This window comes from Semicossyphus pulcher, unplaced genomic scaffold, assembly GCF_022749685.1.
Source record: "Semicossyphus pulcher isolate SPU_LCO1_2020_fin unplaced genomic scaffold, fSemPul1.0.p SCAF_7, whole genome shotgun sequence".
NCBI lineage: Eukaryota > Metazoa > Chordata > Actinopteri > Labriformes > Labridae > Semicossyphus > Semicossyphus pulcher.
The window spans coordinates 7,356,523-7,375,801 of NW_027211748.1; the positions used below are offsets into that span (position 1 = coordinate 7,356,523).

The 19,279-nt window shown below is 42.1% G+C and overlaps 1 protein-coding gene across 3 annotated transcripts; it reads right to left on the reverse strand.

The window, feature by feature from the left end:
- Positions 1-1,396: 1,396 nt before the first annotated feature.
- On the reverse strand, positions 1,397-18,762 carry kdm4ab (lysine (K)-specific demethylase 4A, genome duplicate b). Of its 3 annotated transcripts, none has more exons than XM_069684856.1 (23): positions 18,640-18,762; positions 17,442-17,603; positions 16,932-17,107; positions 16,691-16,805; positions 16,320-16,513; positions 16,143-16,192; positions 15,945-16,048; positions 15,685-15,822; positions 15,341-15,567; positions 13,569-13,735; positions 12,751-13,433; positions 12,176-12,283; positions 11,194-11,308; positions 10,841-11,016; positions 10,185-10,395; positions 9,825-9,904; positions 8,263-8,318; positions 6,267-6,375; positions 5,547-5,738; positions 3,564-3,734; positions 3,288-3,407; positions 2,879-2,971; positions 1,397-2,740 (listed from the first exon to the last, which is right to left on the reverse strand). In XM_069684856.1, the coding sequence occupies exons 2-23, from the start codon at positions 17,580-17,582 to the stop codon at positions 2,603-2,605; spliced, it is 3,564 nt and encodes a 1,187-aa protein (XP_069540957.1). In that variant the 5' UTR covers positions 17,583-17,603; positions 18,640-18,762; the 3' UTR covers positions 1,397-2,602. The 3 variants fall into 3 exon arrangements, with proteins under 3 accessions (XP_069540957.1, XP_069540956.1, XP_069540958.1); XM_069684855.1 differs by having other exon boundaries at positions 11,194-11,311; XM_069684857.1 differs by lacking the exon at positions 12,176-12,283 and having other exon boundaries at positions 11,194-11,311.
- Between the last annotated feature and the right edge of the window lie 517 nt (positions 18,763-19,279).

Sequence of the window (19,279 nt, forward strand, 5' to 3'; positions counted from 1 at the left end):
CGATGCCAACTCAAGGGCAACAATGACAGCTCAGTACGTCCAGGACAACAACTTCATATCATATCTTCAACACATCCTCATGACACGCAAAGTATTACATAACAAAACTTACAACCCTTATACAGTGAAGGAAATAATTTCCCCTGAAGACTGATAAGGTGAGTCATGTAGTTTTACCGGTTTCAGTGAGAGAAAACAATTCCTCTTTGATGTAGAGAGAGAGAAAGGTATGTAGGCACGAGTATGTCAGAGAGGTCACAGGAGGGGATTTTACGATGAAACGATGAACCATGCAGCCGTTTGTGGCTGAAAGCTCTTTGAGTTTCTACTTTGTTTTCTGTCAAAGTGTGTTCTTCCTTTAAGGACAAAAAATAGACCTTTAACATGATTTTATTTGATTTTTTTTTCTTTAAAATTCATAAAATCTTTTCTTTAATCTGGTTACTACTATTTTTACTACTACTACTCCAGTATTTTAGAATGTATCACTTCCATTATCTTTAGCAGAGACATGCAGCGCTGCTGTGTGCCAGAGAGTTCTTCGTGGGGCGACTTCCCTGCAAGCATTTAAAAAAAAAAAAGCCAGCAAAGATGACACCAGACATGCTCAACCAATTTTTCATTGCTACAACCCGTGAAGTATTAATGTGCCTAGTCTGAGGTAACATGCCAGCAAATGCTGGATAACTACCAAGTTACTGTCTCCAATAGGTTGAAGTGTTTTTGTAAGCATCCAGTACAGCTGTAATAAATTATGAGATAAATCTGACATGTCTTAAAGCTGGAGAGCGGTGATACGGAGAGCTAGGAACCATCCGTCTCATGAAATTCCAGCAGCAGTTTTCATCTCACAAGACTCGCCCTGCTTGGCACACCTGCAGGCCCTCTGGCTGAGACATTGGACACCAGCTCCTCAAACATGAAAGAATGTAAAAAAGAAAATGCAGACGACGGCGCTCTGCTGAACTGAATCTCAGAACTTTGACTGCAAGCTGTAGAAAGTTCTTTTTCTGACTCTAAACAGCCGCTGTTTAAGAGCGTACAAATGTATTGCGTCCTGGGATGTAAAGTAACCAAAGCAGTGGCACTGAATTCTCCAACCCTGCTCCTGTAGAGCTACCTTCCTGCATGATTTGAATGTTTTGCTGGTTATCAATCTCTGAGATGATTCAGTTGGTTGATAACGAGCTGATCACTCAATCCAGGTGTGTTAGAGTACAGAGAAACCTAAAACATGCAGGAAGGTAGCTCACCAGGAGCAGGGTTGGAGACCCCTGAATTAGACAGAGCCAATAGGTGACGACACACCAGGTCCTCCTAGAAATGCAGATACTCTTTATAATCTACACATTTTTAAGCACATTCAAAGGTTAAAGAAAGCCTTCACAACTCATGATCCTCTTACCACTTTTTTTTATTTTGGATCAAACTATAACCTGGTTACAATGTTCATCTCTAGAGCTAACTTTCATCAGGAACACACAAAAATATCTAAATGTCCCAGAAAGGGAACAATAAGTGCTTTTTGCTTAGAGAGGGACTCGACCAGACTGGCATTCACACCCTCCAATCCAAAACAGGAAGGCGAGCCTGGAGCTTTAAACAGGATGTCTGAAAACCTTTCAATATAATAAATATAAATACATCTGAGGTTTTCTACAGATCGTGAAAAGGACATGACAAAAATAGCTTTGCTTTCAAACTCAATCGGTCGCATAAATAAAGTGTAATAATAACATTAATTACAAGAGTGATGAGAACGTTTAAGCTTTGGGGAAACCAAAGGATGCCTGGCCCTGTGACACATAAGGCTCCGGCCTCTTCGACGTGTTGAGTTTGTTCTTTCTTCACAGTAGACGCACACAAAGTCGAGTACAATCTGAAGACGTGTCAGAAAGTGACCGGGACGTAATTTCATTTCTTTGGGGTAAAACTCAACACAGCTCTTGATTAATCAAATGGATGAGTCAAATTATTAACAGCTGATTGGCTCAAAGTTGACAGTCCTGCCTTTGTTTGACTTCATGAATCAAACAGACCAAAGATAATGCTTCCTTATAAAACCTCAGTCCTACGCACTATTTTCCTCACTGCAAAATATTTATGATAAATTATGAAAAGCAACTAATATTTCAGAGCAGAAATATCACTAAAGAAGAGAAACTGTCCATAGCTTGATGTGTAAGTTGTGTTTACTTAACAGCTGCGTTATGATGGCGGTAAAGAAAAAAACGTCGCGCTGCAGTTAGATAGCCCAACCTGTCCAGATTTGATAATTCACCGATGGCTTCTTCCTGAGAAACAAAAAAGAAATGCAATGGCGGAAGAAAATCCACTGAATATGATGAGAAATGGACTAAGAATATTGTTATTCAAAGCACACAAGTCTTTTAAAGTCCCAGCCGTAGTTTATAAATATGTAGCCTGACAGGCCGTAGAAGAAGGAGGAGGAGGAGGGGAGGTTGGTGTTGGTCATTCCTATCAGAAACAGAGAAGCCAGACCAAGAAAAGGAAGACCCGGCGCTGCACGTCTCTGTGGTTGTGGGTGAGTTTTTGGCAAAGAGGGAGAGGTGGAAAGCAAGAAGGAAGAGAGGAATGGACGTCACTCCATGATGGCTCGGTAAACGACGGGCTCGATGTAGTCCTCTCTGTAGCGGGAGTTGATGACCCGTTGTCTTTTCGAGGTCTGCTTGACTTCGTTCTGTGTGAAGAGCTCGAAACGCATGTCCGACGCCACCGACTGAGGACCAAACACAACGTGGGGATTAGAAATCAGCGATTGCTCTGCTTCTGCTATCAAACAAACAACACCCTAGCGACTCTTATTCTCAGCATTCAAGGTTCAGAGAGCTTCAGATAAAACAGGATTAAAGGTTACCATGCGTGACTTGACTCGTTTGGGCAGATTCTCGTCTAAAGTGTAGATGTCTTCACGTTTAACAGAGATTTGCGATCCATCCTCAAACTCCACCTAAAACACACACACGTAATTAGTAAGTAAACACGACAATATTAACTCAAATCATCTTCCCTCTTTAACCGATCACAGAACATAATTAGAGGAGAAACTGTGTAATTAGGCCGACTACATGAAAGCTCTTCACTTCAGGAGATCAGTTATTGATGAGTTAGCTCGTCTATCTTTAACGAGTCCCAACATTTTTTACTTTTAACCTCACAGACCTCCGAAATGTTGAGGTTACGGCGAACGACCAGCGTCCTCTGATGTGGTTTGCATGTGAGTGCCAGAGAGACAGAGAGAGAGAGACAGATAAAGGGAGGTTTACCAGGTACATAGGGATGGAGTGTGACGCTACAAACTTGGCTCCATATATCAACCCATCCGTCCACCGCACTTGAACGGCATCGCCTTCGCAAGGTGGACCGAGCCGGATACAGTCTCGGCTCTGAAAGAATGAAGAGGTCAGGATACACGTTAGATAAGGAGACTTCACTTATTATCTGATTTTTAGCTCTCACTGAGTTCATCTGTGTGCTTTTCTACACCTTCATCCCTTCACTTCTTTTGAACTTTCTAATGATTGGAAGCAAAATGTATTCACCTCGATGTCCTCTGGGAAGAGGTTGTCGCTGTAGGACCCGTCGTCGAACACGACCTCGTAGAAGATGGCTGTGGTCAGCTCCGTCACCTCGCTGTGGTAGTAACGGCCGTTTTTGTGTTTACAGATCACCCTCTGCCCCGCAGTCAGCTCTCGCATGGACGCCGTGTTGCGCTGGGAGAGAGACACGGAGCATTACTCTTAAGAGCTTATCACACCACAGCCATAAATAGAACATCAAGGTTAAGTGTTTGGTAGAGCACAAAGCGTGTAGAGAAACAAGCAGTCGGGATTAATCAACTCTTGTGACTGAAACAATATTTTGTCTGTAATGTTTACACTGTTCTTCTTCGTGGTAAAAAAAAAAGCACTGGAGTGTAACAAGTGAGGCTTTACACAAACAAGCCCAGACTTGTCATCACATAGCTCAATACCACAACAGCAGAGGAGAATGCCCCAAAGCAAGTTCCTCTTGCATAATGGTGTCGCTGCATATTTCTCGACAGGACCAAACAGATGTCTGTCTCCCCCAATTAGAGAATCACAGCAGCATGAACACGGACAAAAGTTAGAGTCCCTGTGGTAGTTTGAGCTCAGAGAAGTTTTCCAACTATTACTTTGTCGCAAAAGAGGAGCTGAAAGCTGAGATGCAAGGCTGATGATGCTGTTATCATGAATATCCTCTGTGTCAATAATCAGCAGTAACACAGAGAGACCTAAGCACCAAGACAGGTTCATAGGTTAGCGCTGTCGCCTCATAGCGAGAAGGTTCCTAGTTCAAATCCCGGTTCGGACATAGTGGACCTTTCTGTGTGGCGTTGGCATGTTCCCTCCAGGTACTCCGGCTTCCTCCCACAGTCCAAAGACATGCTCGTTAGGTTCATTGGTGGCTCTAAATAGCCCGTAGGTGTGAATGTGAGCGTGAAAGGTCGTCTGTCTCTGTGTGTCAGCCTGTGACTGACTGGTGATCAGTCCAGGGTGTACCACGCCTTTTGCCCATTGACAGCTGGGATAGGCTCCAGCCCCCCGCGACGCTTAAACAGTATAAGTGGTGTAGATAATGGATGGAAACTTAAAATGTGACTGCCATTATATTCAGAGGCGTTTCTAATACTCTGGCCCCCTCATTTATGTAAATAGGGAGGGCAAAAAATTAGAGACACATCTCAATATAATGTAGTTCAGTACAACAGCACCTTTAACTACGGCCTCAGTAATAAACATCATTGAACTTACACACTTCTGACTCTCAACAAAACAAAAACTCATCTTGATAAAAGCAGACTCCACGGCAGTGCTGTTGTGTTGAACTGCATTAGATTGTGCAGGTGTACCTAATGAAGTGGCCGGCGAGTGCATGTTCTTTATTTTATTCTATGCAAGTTCCTCGACAGAGAACTCCCATACAATTAATTTCTCATTAAATTCTATTTCTGTGTTTAGGGTTACGCACCAGAACAACCCAGACAAATGGGACGTTTGTGTAAACCTACCTAAACCCAGATTCTGATTCACACAAAGAGCTAGAAAATTCAGATTAACTGAGCAGCGAGAGGAAATGAAACCATATTTCAAAGTCCAAAAAAGCCCTGTGATATTATTTCAGGTCCCCGGAAAATTATAGAAGTCTGTGGTATCAGGTTTTTTTAATTAACTCTCTAAAGGATTCATGCGTGGCTTAGTGTTACTTGGCGTCTGACTGAGCTATTTTGGGCCTGCTGATTATGCCACCTTCCTGCTGCCGAAATCCCTTAAACTCTGATTCTACTAAAGGGAACGTTCCTGAAATGAGGAACTGCAATTGACCCTCACTAAGCTGTGTTTACACAAGGCATTCGCTTAAACATTAGTGCAACAGTGGAATAAAATATTCAAAGTAAGTATCACAAAAAAACACCCCAAATGTACACAGAGCTTAACAAGACAGTGAATGCAGACAGTGTGTGACCTGGGACTTTCCGCCTGACTGTGTTCCCGCTTGTTTACCTCAGGTATGTTGGGCGTCCTGTGTCTGTGGCAGGTGATGTAAACTATGAAGGGCCAGTCGTCTGGGTGCATGAGGACGCCGGCTGCCTGAGCGCAGGTGGGGTGAAACGCAGTGGAGCAGCGCCCGTGGGAGCACTGGACACAGCAGCCTTTTACGTCTCTCTTCATCCGTTTCCTGCAGTACGCACATTTCTACAATGACAGAGACAGGGGCGCGGAGGGGGAATAGAGGTCAACAGGAAAAATTACGAGTGGCAGGTTGAAGTAAAGGAAGCAGAGGGGGGAGAAAAGGGAAGAAAGGAAATAAGCCAAGTGGGGAGTATGAGAGGGAGGAAGAAAAAGAAGTTGTCAAAGGGAGTAAACACAGGCAGACCCAGACACAAACTGGAACACGCTGGAGGGAAATGATACAACTTCCTTTTGATAGTTTAATACACTTATGACACCATTTGTACTGATTTAGAGGTAGTGAACACATGATCCTTTGAGATAAGGACACACAACAATGGAGCAAAGACCAACTGTTGAACTTAATCCTGCATTGCTTCCAGAAGTAGGCGACTCGCTGACAACATAAGCAGGGCTCGATAAAGCACTGGCCCGCTGGTCTGGGGGTGCGTTTGTAACCCTTAGGGTGAGCCAACAGGATCCACATGCACACAGTGTATACAATATAGTAGCCCTTCTGCCACAGACTGCTGTGACTGCAGCGAGTCTTACCAGTCTGAAGCGTTGCAGTGGGATGGCAGAGAGGTCGATGGGGCACCGCTCGGTGATGTTGACAAAGCGAGCTTCCAGCACAGTGATGGCACACAGCACATGAACCCACCTGTGTGAACAGCAAACATGAGGACGAATCAGACCAAACAGTTCAATGTTCAGGGGGCAACGCCGGACAACACGCATTTATATCACGCTTCTTTAAACAGAAAAACAAAGCGTACAATTTAGGACTGGAACTACACACCTGTTAGAATGACATATTTACTGAATTTATTCTAATAAATACATATTTCTTCAAATGAAAAGAATCAGAACATTTCAGAGAATCACAAAGAAGTGACACATCTCCAGAACACAACAAGGATTCCTTTAAAACAAGCTTGTGTTCAGTCCTCAGTTAGACTGAAAGCACAGAAAACTGCTGTGACTACAGTGAGTCTTATCAGTCTGAACAGCGGCAGTGGGGTGGCAGAGCGGTCAATAACAGGAAGCAAACCTGGAATCAATAATTAATCTTAACTCAGTGCCCACTTGCTTACGATTTCTATAACCCTCTGCAGCTTGCTCGGTTCTCATGGAGTTAACTATCACTGCTATTTGATTACGTTTCATCCCTTGAGGAAGGTAATAAAATCCAGCTGAAAGCCCTTAAAAGCTACTAAAAAGAGCGCGAGACATTTTTGTCAAGGGTTGTTGTTGTTGACTATCTCTGAAGCTAAATACTGGTCATTTTAAACCTCATATCTTCACCACAGTCACTGCTGATGCAAAACAACAGAAAAAAGTGAAATAATATAATATAAAAAACATTATTTTACTTTTGAATGGCAGTTTATGTTGTAGCCGGTGTTTACAATAAGGGGCCTTAGCCATAATACTATCACATATCAACAATAACAACATAAAGTTCACTTTAGTGCAGCCTGTAGAAACAAACTTTTGTAGAAGTTGATACTGACAAACACTGTTTGTGTTTCTGTTATCAACAATAAGAAGAGGACGAAACAGTAGATCCCCTTACGCCATAAGGCCTTCAAGATAGAGAGCGGCATTTCCTGTCATATCAACACTGACGATCACAGTTAACCGCACACACAGCTACTGCTACTGGGGAGTCTGTGTGTACTCAAAGAGTGCACTTAGCTTGAGGGGCTCGACCCACCAGATGGATTTCAGCAGCAATAGACTGAAGTGTACCAACCAGTCAGAGCCGCCATGCCTGGGCTGTTTGGTAAACATCATAAATCCTTCTTCAGTACGTTCCTGGCCTTTTTTTCCCCAGGTTTATGAGCGTAACCATGACGACATTATCATGGAAAGAACAGGATCATATTTTCAATGAGAAGGAAAATGGGGCAAAGCTGAAAAGAGGGTTTTCTAAAAATCTACTTCCTTCTCAAAAAAAATTTCACTTCAACTTCCTGGAACATTTGATCTGGAAACATAAGACACCTTTAAACCACCGATAGATCATGCAAAGGTACTCAAAAGGCTGCTTTCCTAAACAAATAATTTATTAAAGCAACAGTCATTTACAAAGAAATTCTCACGAGTACCACCGTCTGCCCTGCAGTGATACTCTGCTCCATAACCATGCAACATAACCATGTAACAACGTGAGACAAAGCACCGTTTCAAATGAAACACAGCATAGTTCCCTCAGTAATTTGTGCTATGTAATGAATTTTATATCAGAGGACTCCAACAACTACTCAAAAGTCCAAACAAAAACCATCTTACTTCCGATCCTATGAACTCAAACCGTCTTTCTCTCTGCCTCTAACAGCTCAATGGCCTCAACACAAGCCTGACCCCTGACTGTCTAATGAATCCAAATCCTTTTCATTGTACATTTAAAAAGGTGCTTTGATTTCTTTCTGAAAATGTCTGTTCTAAATTAGGGACAAGCTGAGATTTAAGATGACTCCCAAACATAAATGATAAAACTTGTGTCTGTAAAACATCTCCTGGTGAAGCTGTTGACATCACTTACTTGTCGTCGTTGGCTCTCTGCAGAGCTCCGCCTCTCAGTGAACACAGACAGCAGTCCTAGAGGAACAAACACACATCAATGTGTTATTCTTTATAATATCAACTGACTCCTTGACCTTTATTACATCTAAATCATGATGTTTATGGTGTTAAGCTGTGTATAATCTATAATGGGGATTGCCCAATCTCTCGACTAGACCACACAGATCGCTATCAGCTATATAAAACTCTGCTGCTCCTTGTAACCAACTGCACACCTGGCGTGGCAGCTGTCTGAAACGCCTCAATGATCTCGCTTAAAACCTGAACCTAAGGTTCTGCACTGTGCATATGTGAACCGCAGTGTGGCATTTATAGACACACAGGAGCCAGCAGGTTCAGCAATACAGACCGAGAGTTCCTGTTTAATCAACAAACTTTGCTTCACAGTTTATAGAAATAACGCCCTAGGACAATAAAAGAATATAAAAGGAAACCCATAAAATAAATGTGATTCACTCAATACAGAAGGCAAACATCTGCTCAGACTATGAGGGAGAATATCATTTGATGAAGAAATCCTGAGCACCAGTTTATTTCTGAATCAGTTTATAACTTGGTTAATAGCTGGACCTATTGGAGGAAATCTGGGGCATTGTATGATCTAATGTAAATACTATGTTTATGGAATAATAAGATGTCTTCAGTAGAGATAGACCGATATGGTTTTTTCAGGGCCGATACCGATTATTAGTAGTCAAGGAGGTCGATAACCGATATTTGAAGTCGATATTCATTTGCAGTAAAAGTGAAAATATTGCAGTGTCTCACTGAAGTCTAAAGCAAAGCATTGCCCACTTGTGGTCAAAAGGTGTTTGTGCCCAAACTGGGCCACATTCCCAGAAGGTTTCCCCAACAACAATCTATTGTTCTGAGCAGACAGGAATGTTGAAAGCGGAGGAAATTTAAAGAAACATTTTACAAACATGGTTAAGAAAAACAAATTCTTCAAACAGACACAGACCGAGGAAGGAAACACTCTCACTGTCTCTGAACAAAGGACGCAGCAGCACGCAGAGCATAGTTTATTTGTCATGTGTCATGTGTCATTGTATTTAACTATAGCTGAGCACAGGGCTACTTTATGTGCTGCTGCTGGGTTACAGAATGGTTTATATTGTGCTTTTAGATTAAATTAAGAACAACATTAGGGGTTGCATTAGCCTCCTGACAGGATGCACTTGCACGTTTATTTTTGTTGGATAGATTTAAAAGGCAAACTAGAGCTGAAGAAAAACAAAGCCTACAATGATACTCACAATGCCACTATTGTTTTAGCTGCAACAACTGAAACCGACTTTAATTCCCTGCATTGGATTATTATAGATGATCTCATATCATTGCATGCTGCTGACAGTAAGCTTATTATTGATTATAATCAGTGACACTAGACTTATTGATGTTACTGAACAGTTCCCAATAATACTGAGCGACATAGCAAAGGGATACAACAACTTTTTTTTTGTTAATGATAAGCAGTTTTAATTATTTGTTTGGAAATAATAATTAAGTCTTATAACTAACCTCTGTGACGGCATCAGCTTCACAGCGGGCGCACAGCCAATCGTCTAGTTCCGCTCCGTCTCCAGAAACGCCATAGCAACCTGAAGAGGAACAGAAAGGACTCACACATTCACTTCTCACATGCTTCACATGATAGGCCGTGTTGTCTAAAATTAACTGGTTCCCTTTCTCGTAAAGTTATCATAGATAGCGAATACCATGTGGTCAAAACAATGTCATGCCTTCTTTAAATTAAAAAGTAGAACTCTGCACCCTGCTCTTATTTCCCTTCCTCTTTAAGTCTTAAACATTCACTGTACATTTGCAACCAGTGGATGTTTTCCAATGACATCCAGTCATCACAAAAAAGAGGGGTCTTACTGGTGTGTACGCGTACGCAGCATTGAGCACAGCTGACCAGCCGGCTGGTCCCGTCCTCGGCCACGTGAGGGTTGGACAGCTGCCCCTCACCGTCGTTCGACTTGCTGGTTTGAGTGTTAAAACACATTTCAGGGATGAGAGGCTTGGACCACTGGCGCCCCCCTGGACGGTTCACCAACGTCACACATGAGCTGGCACTGCTGGACTCGGACTTGAGGGAGAGAAAAGAGTCCAGAGGCTTGTTAGCAGATTATTGAATATACGTTTTATGTAAATATAACAGATGGATCCAATTGTATTCTATTATTAGTGAATTTAAAGCCCAATTTAAATAAAAAAGCAACATTTTATTCTGCAATAGATAATGCATTAAAGCTATAATTTAAGTAATGTCCCTGAATGATTGATCAGGTATTTTAGCTACATCAGAGTTGAGCTTTGATGGGCAGCAAACAGAGCATTAATTTACTTGATGTTTTAGTATATTATGTATTATATGCTTTGATATTTATAAACTTACGTTTTACTTTTTTTGCTTTACAACTATTGTAGTGTTCAAATACTTCTGCATTGCTATAGTTCTATTTCGAAAAGATAAATAAACAGATCGTGGAAAAATAACATTCATAACATCTGTAAAAACTTGCAGCTGTCACCTGGTGGTAAGTGTGGAAGAGCAGGCAGATGGAGCAGTAGGGGGTCTGCTGGCCCATGCTCTTGTTGTACTCTCTCTCTGCCTGAGGGTTATATGGCCGACACTGCCACAGCTGGGTCAGAGGCTTTGCCCACTCCTCTTTCTCCTCCTGCTCCACCTCCACATCTACGTACCAATCTAGAGACACACAGACATGGGGGAGAATAAAGGAGGAAGAGGAAGCGTCAGGATTCAAAGAAGTAAGCCGTGGTGAGTTCATCAGAAAAAAGGAATTGAAAGTAGAACATTTGGTAACTAAAAAAAACACCTAATATTTGTATCATTTGTATGCAGATGAGCTAAAAAGCTGCGTACCATCGTCACTGTGCAGCTCTCTGATTAGAGGGTGATGACGGGGCAGCTTGGGGAGCTGTTCCTGCTGCTGCTGTTTCTTCACTACTGACTTGCAGTACGATTGCTCTTCTGACACCTGCTGGAGAAACAAGAGTACAGCAAGACAAAACTTCAGCACATTATACTGTCAATGAGCATAACATTAGTTATAGGGCTGCACGATATTGGTAAAAGTTTTTGTTATGTGATATTCATTGTGATTTTAAAATATACAGGTAATTATACAAGATTAACAGTTGTTTTCATGTCCATATAAAAAATTAACGATCATACTTTTTATTATTTGGGACTTTGAACCCTTCCTACTTCCTACTTTCACCACACTTGGTTCAGACTGACATCAGCATGAAAAAGTAGAGGGAGTTGAGGAGGAGTGACACATTTCTTTATAAAACAAATACAAACAGACGTGTGGGCTGCAGTTGTGTTCAAATGTATGTTTAATCAGCGTCATCAGCACTGTGACAGTAGCCTTTTGAAAAGAAAGCTCACATCTCCTACTTCCTGGCACACACAACCTCATGCCGTGTGTGCTGCAGGTGTAGCCTCTAAAATTAAACACTCTGCGGCACTTCCGCTCCTTTTCTGTGGTCACAGCGTTAACCAGCACCAGAAAGATGTGCAGCTGATAACAGGAGCAGTCTGACTAATAGGACACCTCACATTAATGGAGCGTCGTTCGTCCACCCGACATGACCTGTGACAGCAGCAGCATTGCATGCTTGTTTACAGACAGGTGACACTACTGCACATCCTGCGATGTGACTACTGCACATGCGCACATCACAACTGCGACTGTTAAACCATATATTGTGCAGCCCTAATAAGTGATCATGAATTATCAGGCATATTGGTGGCTCTGTACTGGTATGCAAACATTTCCAGATACACAAAGGGTCCACTGATCCCTTTAAGAATTTGGTCACAGCTAGTAACTACTTACGTGATGATTGTGAGCGATCACCTTCATCTCATCACGCATTGGCTGCCTGACAGGAATGGTGTCTTTCAGGATGACAATGCCACTATCCGCAAGGGGGCATTGGTAACTCTGTGGTTTGAACAGCATCAATAACATTGAACACACATGGCAGACTTTTAGAATAACGTCTGATAAAGTTTGTACTGCCACCAGAGAGATTACCGAGAACTGTTCTGTTAGTGAGATTAGTCATAATGAAAACAGCATGCAGGAAAACAATGCACCAGTACAGAGCTGCCAAGAGTCCTGATCTTTTAGTGACTTCATGCACAAATAAAAATGAAGCAAAGAAATGCAAATATAAACTTAACAAGTTTATATTTGTTCAGGAGTTTATGGCTACAAGATATTTTGGATAAATTGGGGTTAGAAAAACTATTCATGCAGCGTAGACGAACACCTGTGCTCAAACATGCATACGTCACAGTGTACAGAGAGCCGACAATGACTAATAGATTAACATTATATTCCTGAATCTTTAGCATGAGTGTTAGGCGAAGAATAGTGCAAGTAAACACAAACAAATATAAACAGACCTTTCGCTTGTTGTTCTTTGGGGCGTTTGTCTCTGCTTTGCTCATCTCTCTGTGTTGTTGTGTTAGAGCCTGAGAGGAAGCACACTTGCTGATGGGATTAACTTCAGGCTTCTTCTCTTCAACCTTAACCTCCACAGGCATCGACATTTTAGGTTTCTCCTCCTTTTGGTCCTGCTCCACAAGACTCTGTGCTTCTGATCCGTTCAGTGCTGCTTTGGGAGGAACCATCTTTGATTCTGGCCGAGGCTCCGTCCTCTCACAGCTTGGCGCCTGAGGCGAGGATTGAACCTTTGTGTGCGATGGTGTGCAGGTTTTGTGCTGGAGATGACGTGGTTGATGCTCTCTGGCATAGCTGTGCACCTGCAGCTGTGTGTGCGGCTGCTGCTGCTTTTCCAGCGTGTAGCTGTGCACCTGAAGAGCATCTTTGGGACTCAGAGTCCTGTGGAAGAGCAGGCTGGCTACACCCATTTTGCGGGTAGGTGCAGCACCGACTTCTGACCATGACGGTGCCACTGAAACTGACAGATGTCCATTCCTGGGCTGGGAGAGAGAGGAGATTGCTGGGGCACGAGTCTTGGTATAATGGGGGGGACGGCTGACATCACCGTTGCTTTGGGTCAAGCTCCTGTGGAATGGATCCAATAAAGTGAGCTTGGTTGGCGTGACGACCAACTTCGGTGGGCCTGTAAATTAAAGCAAAGGAATTAGTTTAGATGTGATGGTGAAAAATGCACACACTCACAAATTTTATTTTAACAACAATACAATTCAAGGCTTAACTACTACCGGAAAACAGTAATGTAGGAAGGTGGTTATACCTTTATTTCTTTTTCCATCTTGTGACACAGTGCGTGGAGGTATAAGGCTAAGCCTGGGGCGCTTCCCATACAGCTCCACATCCTCGTCATCTTCATCCTTGGGAACAACCTCGTCAGGCACATCCAGACACACTCTGTGTCTTTTGGTCTCTATCCTCTGTGTCGCGCTGAGGGTTCACCGAACAGAGAAACAGAGCAGCTTATTAGAACCAGCCGAGAACTGATGACCTTCAACCCACTATCTTTCAACCGACCGACCGAACGTTTTTACTGGCACTATGTGAAAAACGGCGGAAAAACATGAAAAAATTGTTATGATGGAGGGATGAAAAAAGGAGTGATAGCACATAGAATGATAGCAATGCTATCATACATTTTACACTAGGGACATAGACCTTTATAAAAGTCACTATGACACATGGTCCCTCCAAACTGGCACAACGGCCAAATTCTGGGGTGTGGCTCATGGACTAAGAGGAGGTTCAACATCTGGCAGAGTCTTGTTCCCATAACAACCTGGACTTAAACACAACAAAGAAATTATAATTGACTTGAGGAAATCAAGGCACACTGAACACTGATAAATGGGGAGGAATTAGAGAGGGTTGACAGTTTTAGGTTCCTGGGAGTTCACATCACAGCTGACCTCACTTGGTCCACAAACTTCTCCCATCAGGTGGGGAAGGCCCAGCAGAGACTCAACTTCCTAAGGAAGCAGGCTCTCCTCCCACAACATGTGCTTATCAACTTCGATCCGGCCACCACTGAAAGCCTCCTGGCCTACTGCTGCACAGCAGAGGACAAGAAGGACCTACAACGGGTGGTGAAGGCGGCAGAGCGGGTGATTGGGACCACCCTACCACCCCTCAGTGACATTGGCCGTTCACCACTGGTCCAAAAACCCACTAACACCTGGCTTTTTTGCTTAATGGGAAAGGTTCCAATTGGCATTCAGGCCCGGGTCAAATGACTCTGCAGTAGACCCAGGTAATTATCGCCTTGGCTCCAATCGGCATTGATGGGAACACAAAACCTGTGTCTCCTACTCCTCTCCGGCGTGACGCTATGCTCCGTCAGCAACTTCTGCGACTCCTCGTCATCTCAGCTACAAATTCCTCCCGTCTCCGTCCGAGCAGCGCTCAAACATCGTAACAAATTTGTCTGCAACAAGTTTGAAAACCGACTGAATGAGTGATAGATACAATAAAGACCTAACCACCGTAACTGTTTACTAACCCTGTTTCGACGTTGTGGCGTCAGACGGTGACGCAGCAGAAAAGAGACCAAAAGCAGTGTACTCCACTGGCAATGGGAACAGAGACTATCTGCATTTATAAGTAAAAGGAAAAACCTGTGTCAACGTGCTAAATTTAGGTGGGAAAGGGGAATAATTTGTAACAGTTGGCTTGCTCTTAATCAAGCAGAAGCCCACAACAACCCATGTATCCAAAAACGTACATTTCAGTCCCTTAGATGGCAGCAATACACCTACAAGCTAATTTGCCGAAAATCAATTAAAATCAAAGAAGAAGACAACCATATATCCCTGCGTATTAATGTACAGAGGGAGGGCATGCACAAAAAGAACTCAGCCAGAAGGCAAATGTCTGGTTTTTAAAAAATATTCCCTTGAAAATGATTGAAATATGGCGCATCTTCATACTTTTTGGGCTTCGGCTTACCCAAACAGTGTGAGCATGAGTACTTAATCACCCTCTGCATGAGCCAAAACTATTCAGAACATAAACCATTTAAACAAAAACAAGACCCACCTCTTCCTCTCTCCGTCCTCCCCACAGCTCTCCGTCGAGTGATTGTTACTGTTGCTGGTGATGTCATTGTAGGACTCTCCCAGGAACTCCTTTGCCTCCGGGGTGGGCCTTGAGTGATCAATAGGTGCCACGTCTCGCCCTGCCAGCCACTGTTCATACCGATCTGGCTGGAATTTCTTCACAAATACGTCCATGGAAATCTTCACCATGTCTTTACGGCAGGAACACTACAGGAAGCAAAGGCACAAAAAGACCATGATCCAAATCATAACATGAATATACGTGTTTACATTATTAATAGCATGATTCAAGTGAAGGCTTTCTGTGCTGTCACTGCTCCTCACCAAAATTGCTTGCTTGCCGTACTCAATCCATCTCTCTGTGGCAAAGTTGGTGGATTCTGCACAGTTGTAACCATGGTTGAAACCAGCATGATATGCATAGGGGAAGGTTACCATGAACTCACCGGCCTCTTGGGTAATCTTAGGGACAGGTAAAAAAAATTATTACTTACTGCAATTTATACATTTGGCTTGAGTTTGGGGTATTGAGGTAAAAAAAAAGCTCTGTTTGAAACACAGAGGAATAAATACTCTTCTCATACCTTATCGAACGGGATGCCATACTTCTTCAGTATAGAGGGAGAGAGGAGAGTCATCTTGTGCCTCAAGAAGGCCTCACAATTTTGGGAACTACCAGGAAAGAACCCTAAAAGATGACAAGAGATAGATGTTAAGAGTTTATGGTGGTTAATAGCTTTATACCTTCAACACCTACAGAAAATATTTCACTGGTGTCTAACCTTGAGCCAAACGTTCCAATCTTTTCCCATGCTCTGGAGGAACACAGTACCTGGAAAAATAAAAATAAATGTATGCATGTATTATAAAATGTGTATTTTTAGATCAATATCACAATCATACAAAAACCTGCAAAAAATCAAAGGTTTAACAGTTAAATAAAAAGTTTGTGTCTTTACCATGATTTGGGCTCTCCAAAGTGCAAGTAGTTGATACTGTAGAGGTCCATGTCTTCAGTGTGCCAGGCAAAGGTGGTCTTCCACATGCCAAAGTACAAGTAAGGTGTATTAACACCCTCAATGGTGATGCCGCTTTCACGCTCAACAGTATCCAAAATGGTGTCCAGGTGGCAAATATTCCATTCTTTGATGTCCTACAGAAGTACAACAGAAAACAAAAGATCAACAAATCTTGAAGTGGTGTTACACACCATAAAGACCAGTGTTAATTACAGCATCCCTTGGGTGTCAGCTCAATGGCTACACAGACAGCAAAAGGTAAACCTATCAGTACTGATAAATATTTACTTCAGCAACAAGTGTCAACTCACATTGTCATACAGACTGCCGTTAACATCTGCCCCATATATGGGAGGATTAAATGTCACATTCTTCCAGTATTTCCGTTCCAGCTCCTCAAAGTCATCATAATGTGGACTGCAGAACCTACAATGGGAAATCAAAATAGTTAACTACCACCCACTCTATATATAAGTTTAAAGATTACTTTACAGGGTAAAAATGTAGATATAACATATTTAACAGAAAGCTTAAAAAGGTGTTAATTCTCACTTGTCACTGTTGGCAATCTTTCTGAACTCTCTGACGGTCATGGCTTTCTTCTGAATGTTGTATTGCTGAAAAAGGCCTGACTGGCCTGTCACCACCTGCTGAATGGGTGCAGGTATCACCAAATCGTCTATATCGTCGTAAGAGCTTCTCGGCTTCCATTCCTTTGGTGGGACAATCTTGAGAGAAGGGAAGACAGGAAAGACTGTGAGTTACTGATTTCTAAACACAGTTTGTTATTAAGATTCTGCAACAAAGCTTTAAGGGTATGTTTGTATTCATTTTGCTGACAAGCTAATGTAAACATGCTTGCAACGTATGGAGGAATTTTGCCTGTTGTTTGTTCAATCATTTTGGTAAAAAAAAAAAACATTGTAATTTTTGAAATTTGTCAGGGATCATTTTAATTTTACATTTATTCAACATTTTACGCTTCAAATAAATGAACACCAATAATCTAAAAAAGTGTGCACGTATGGCCTGTGTGAACACATGCAGTCCATCAATACTTACTTTTGCAAGGCCCGCTTTATGTGCTCCCTGGGACTCTATATAGGCAATGTAGCGGGTGAAGTTCTTGAATTCCTCAGCAGTGGGATAAAAAGTCATGATCCCCTTGGAACCATGGTTTTGGGAAACCGCATCTGACGCCATCCCAAAATTCAATAGCAGCTTCTGTTGATTGAGAATGGAGAAACAGTGCTATCATGATCTGACATTTCTTTTCAGTATGGTGTAAAATTTAATGAAAGCATTCTATGAATTTTCTACCCTTTCTACCCGACAACTTAATCAACTCGATCCTGCGTTTTAGAATTAAAAAAAAAATCACAATAAATAATTGATTATTTCTACTATTTATACTCTTAATATTGCCGTTTGTGAATAGTAGCTAAGGCATAACGTTACTTGAAGGTGTATACTAATATCGCACTGTTGTGTGTTACGTGTTTGTATGTTGTGTTTTCCCATTGTGGCGGGGGATAAGCGAGCCTGTGACAGGGCTGGGAAAAGCTATAACCTCCTCTCATTGGTTAAACCCGCGTCTCTTTAAGCGTCTCTTTAATTCGGCCCCTCTGTGGAAACCCAGTTAGCTAGCATTAGCTCATTTGCTAACTTGCTAAAGGAGCATGAGCTAATTCGTACTAGGAAGAAGCGTTGACACTTAGCATAGCATTAGCTAGCTACTAGCAAAGATGTTATGACTGGTATCAAAGTCCCACTTAGTTCTGGTAACCAACGTGACGGTGCAAATTACCAGTGAGAGTGAACGTGCCATCTTGTTGTCATGGTGTCGAAAGTGAACAATAATTATTCCAAGATAGTTAGCGAGTTCACGTTAGCACTGTTATGGGATGAGACTATTTCCTGAATAACAGAAACCACCATATCCAGATTCGAATAGTGTGCCGTTAGCAGACCTGAACAGAGCGCGATTTAACTTTCTCATAAAACTTAATAAATTTTAAGATTAAAGCTAGCGTATTTCTTGAAGCGCCGTTAAACAAATGTTTGAGATAAGTTTTGCAGCCAGCACAAGCACTGAAACTATCTTCACCTACCCAGTGAGAGTTATTTCAGGAAATAGACTACACCGACACCTAGCATCGACATGAGCAGTTCCGGCTAGCTTAGCCTTCAGTTAGCATTGTGAGTTAAGAAGCTAACATTATGGGACGGACGTGGGCTAACTCGACTTGCAAGTACTTACCAGCTGCTCTCGCTTTATTCAGACGTTGTTCCCTTGCGTTGTATATACCTATTACTTAACAGAAACGGCAGTTTTGAGCAGAAGAGAAGGAAGACAGCTTGCTAACTAAGCCCCCTGTGAGTAGATCACTATCCTCCATTACCACTTCTACGCACGCACACGCACCTAGGATTTTGTTTACCACAACACGCATGGGACACGCTCAGCCAATCAGAGGGCCGCTCTGATGGCTCGTCGTATGATGATGAAAACAATAGTTTTAGTTTTTTAAAGAGGGGTAATATGTTGTGCTAGTAATTAATCTATTTTTACTGATTTTTTTATGTATACTTATGGTGAAAAAAAAAAAGAATTATTTATGAACATTTTAACGTTTAACATCAACATTTGTATGCTATAATATTCTTTTAGTTTCTGTACTTTGCATTTAAAAATCACATGCAGAGAGTTTTTTCTTTTTATATTACCAGTCCAAAAAATGTCCATACATTTTGTACATACATCCAAATATTAGATTAATAGTTCCTATTCAACTCAACCATCCAGTCTAAATGATCACAAGGGAATCAGTTTCCCATTTCACTCAATGTCTTTGCCATTGACCAATAAAACTAAAACTACTGGGAATCAACATTAGCAA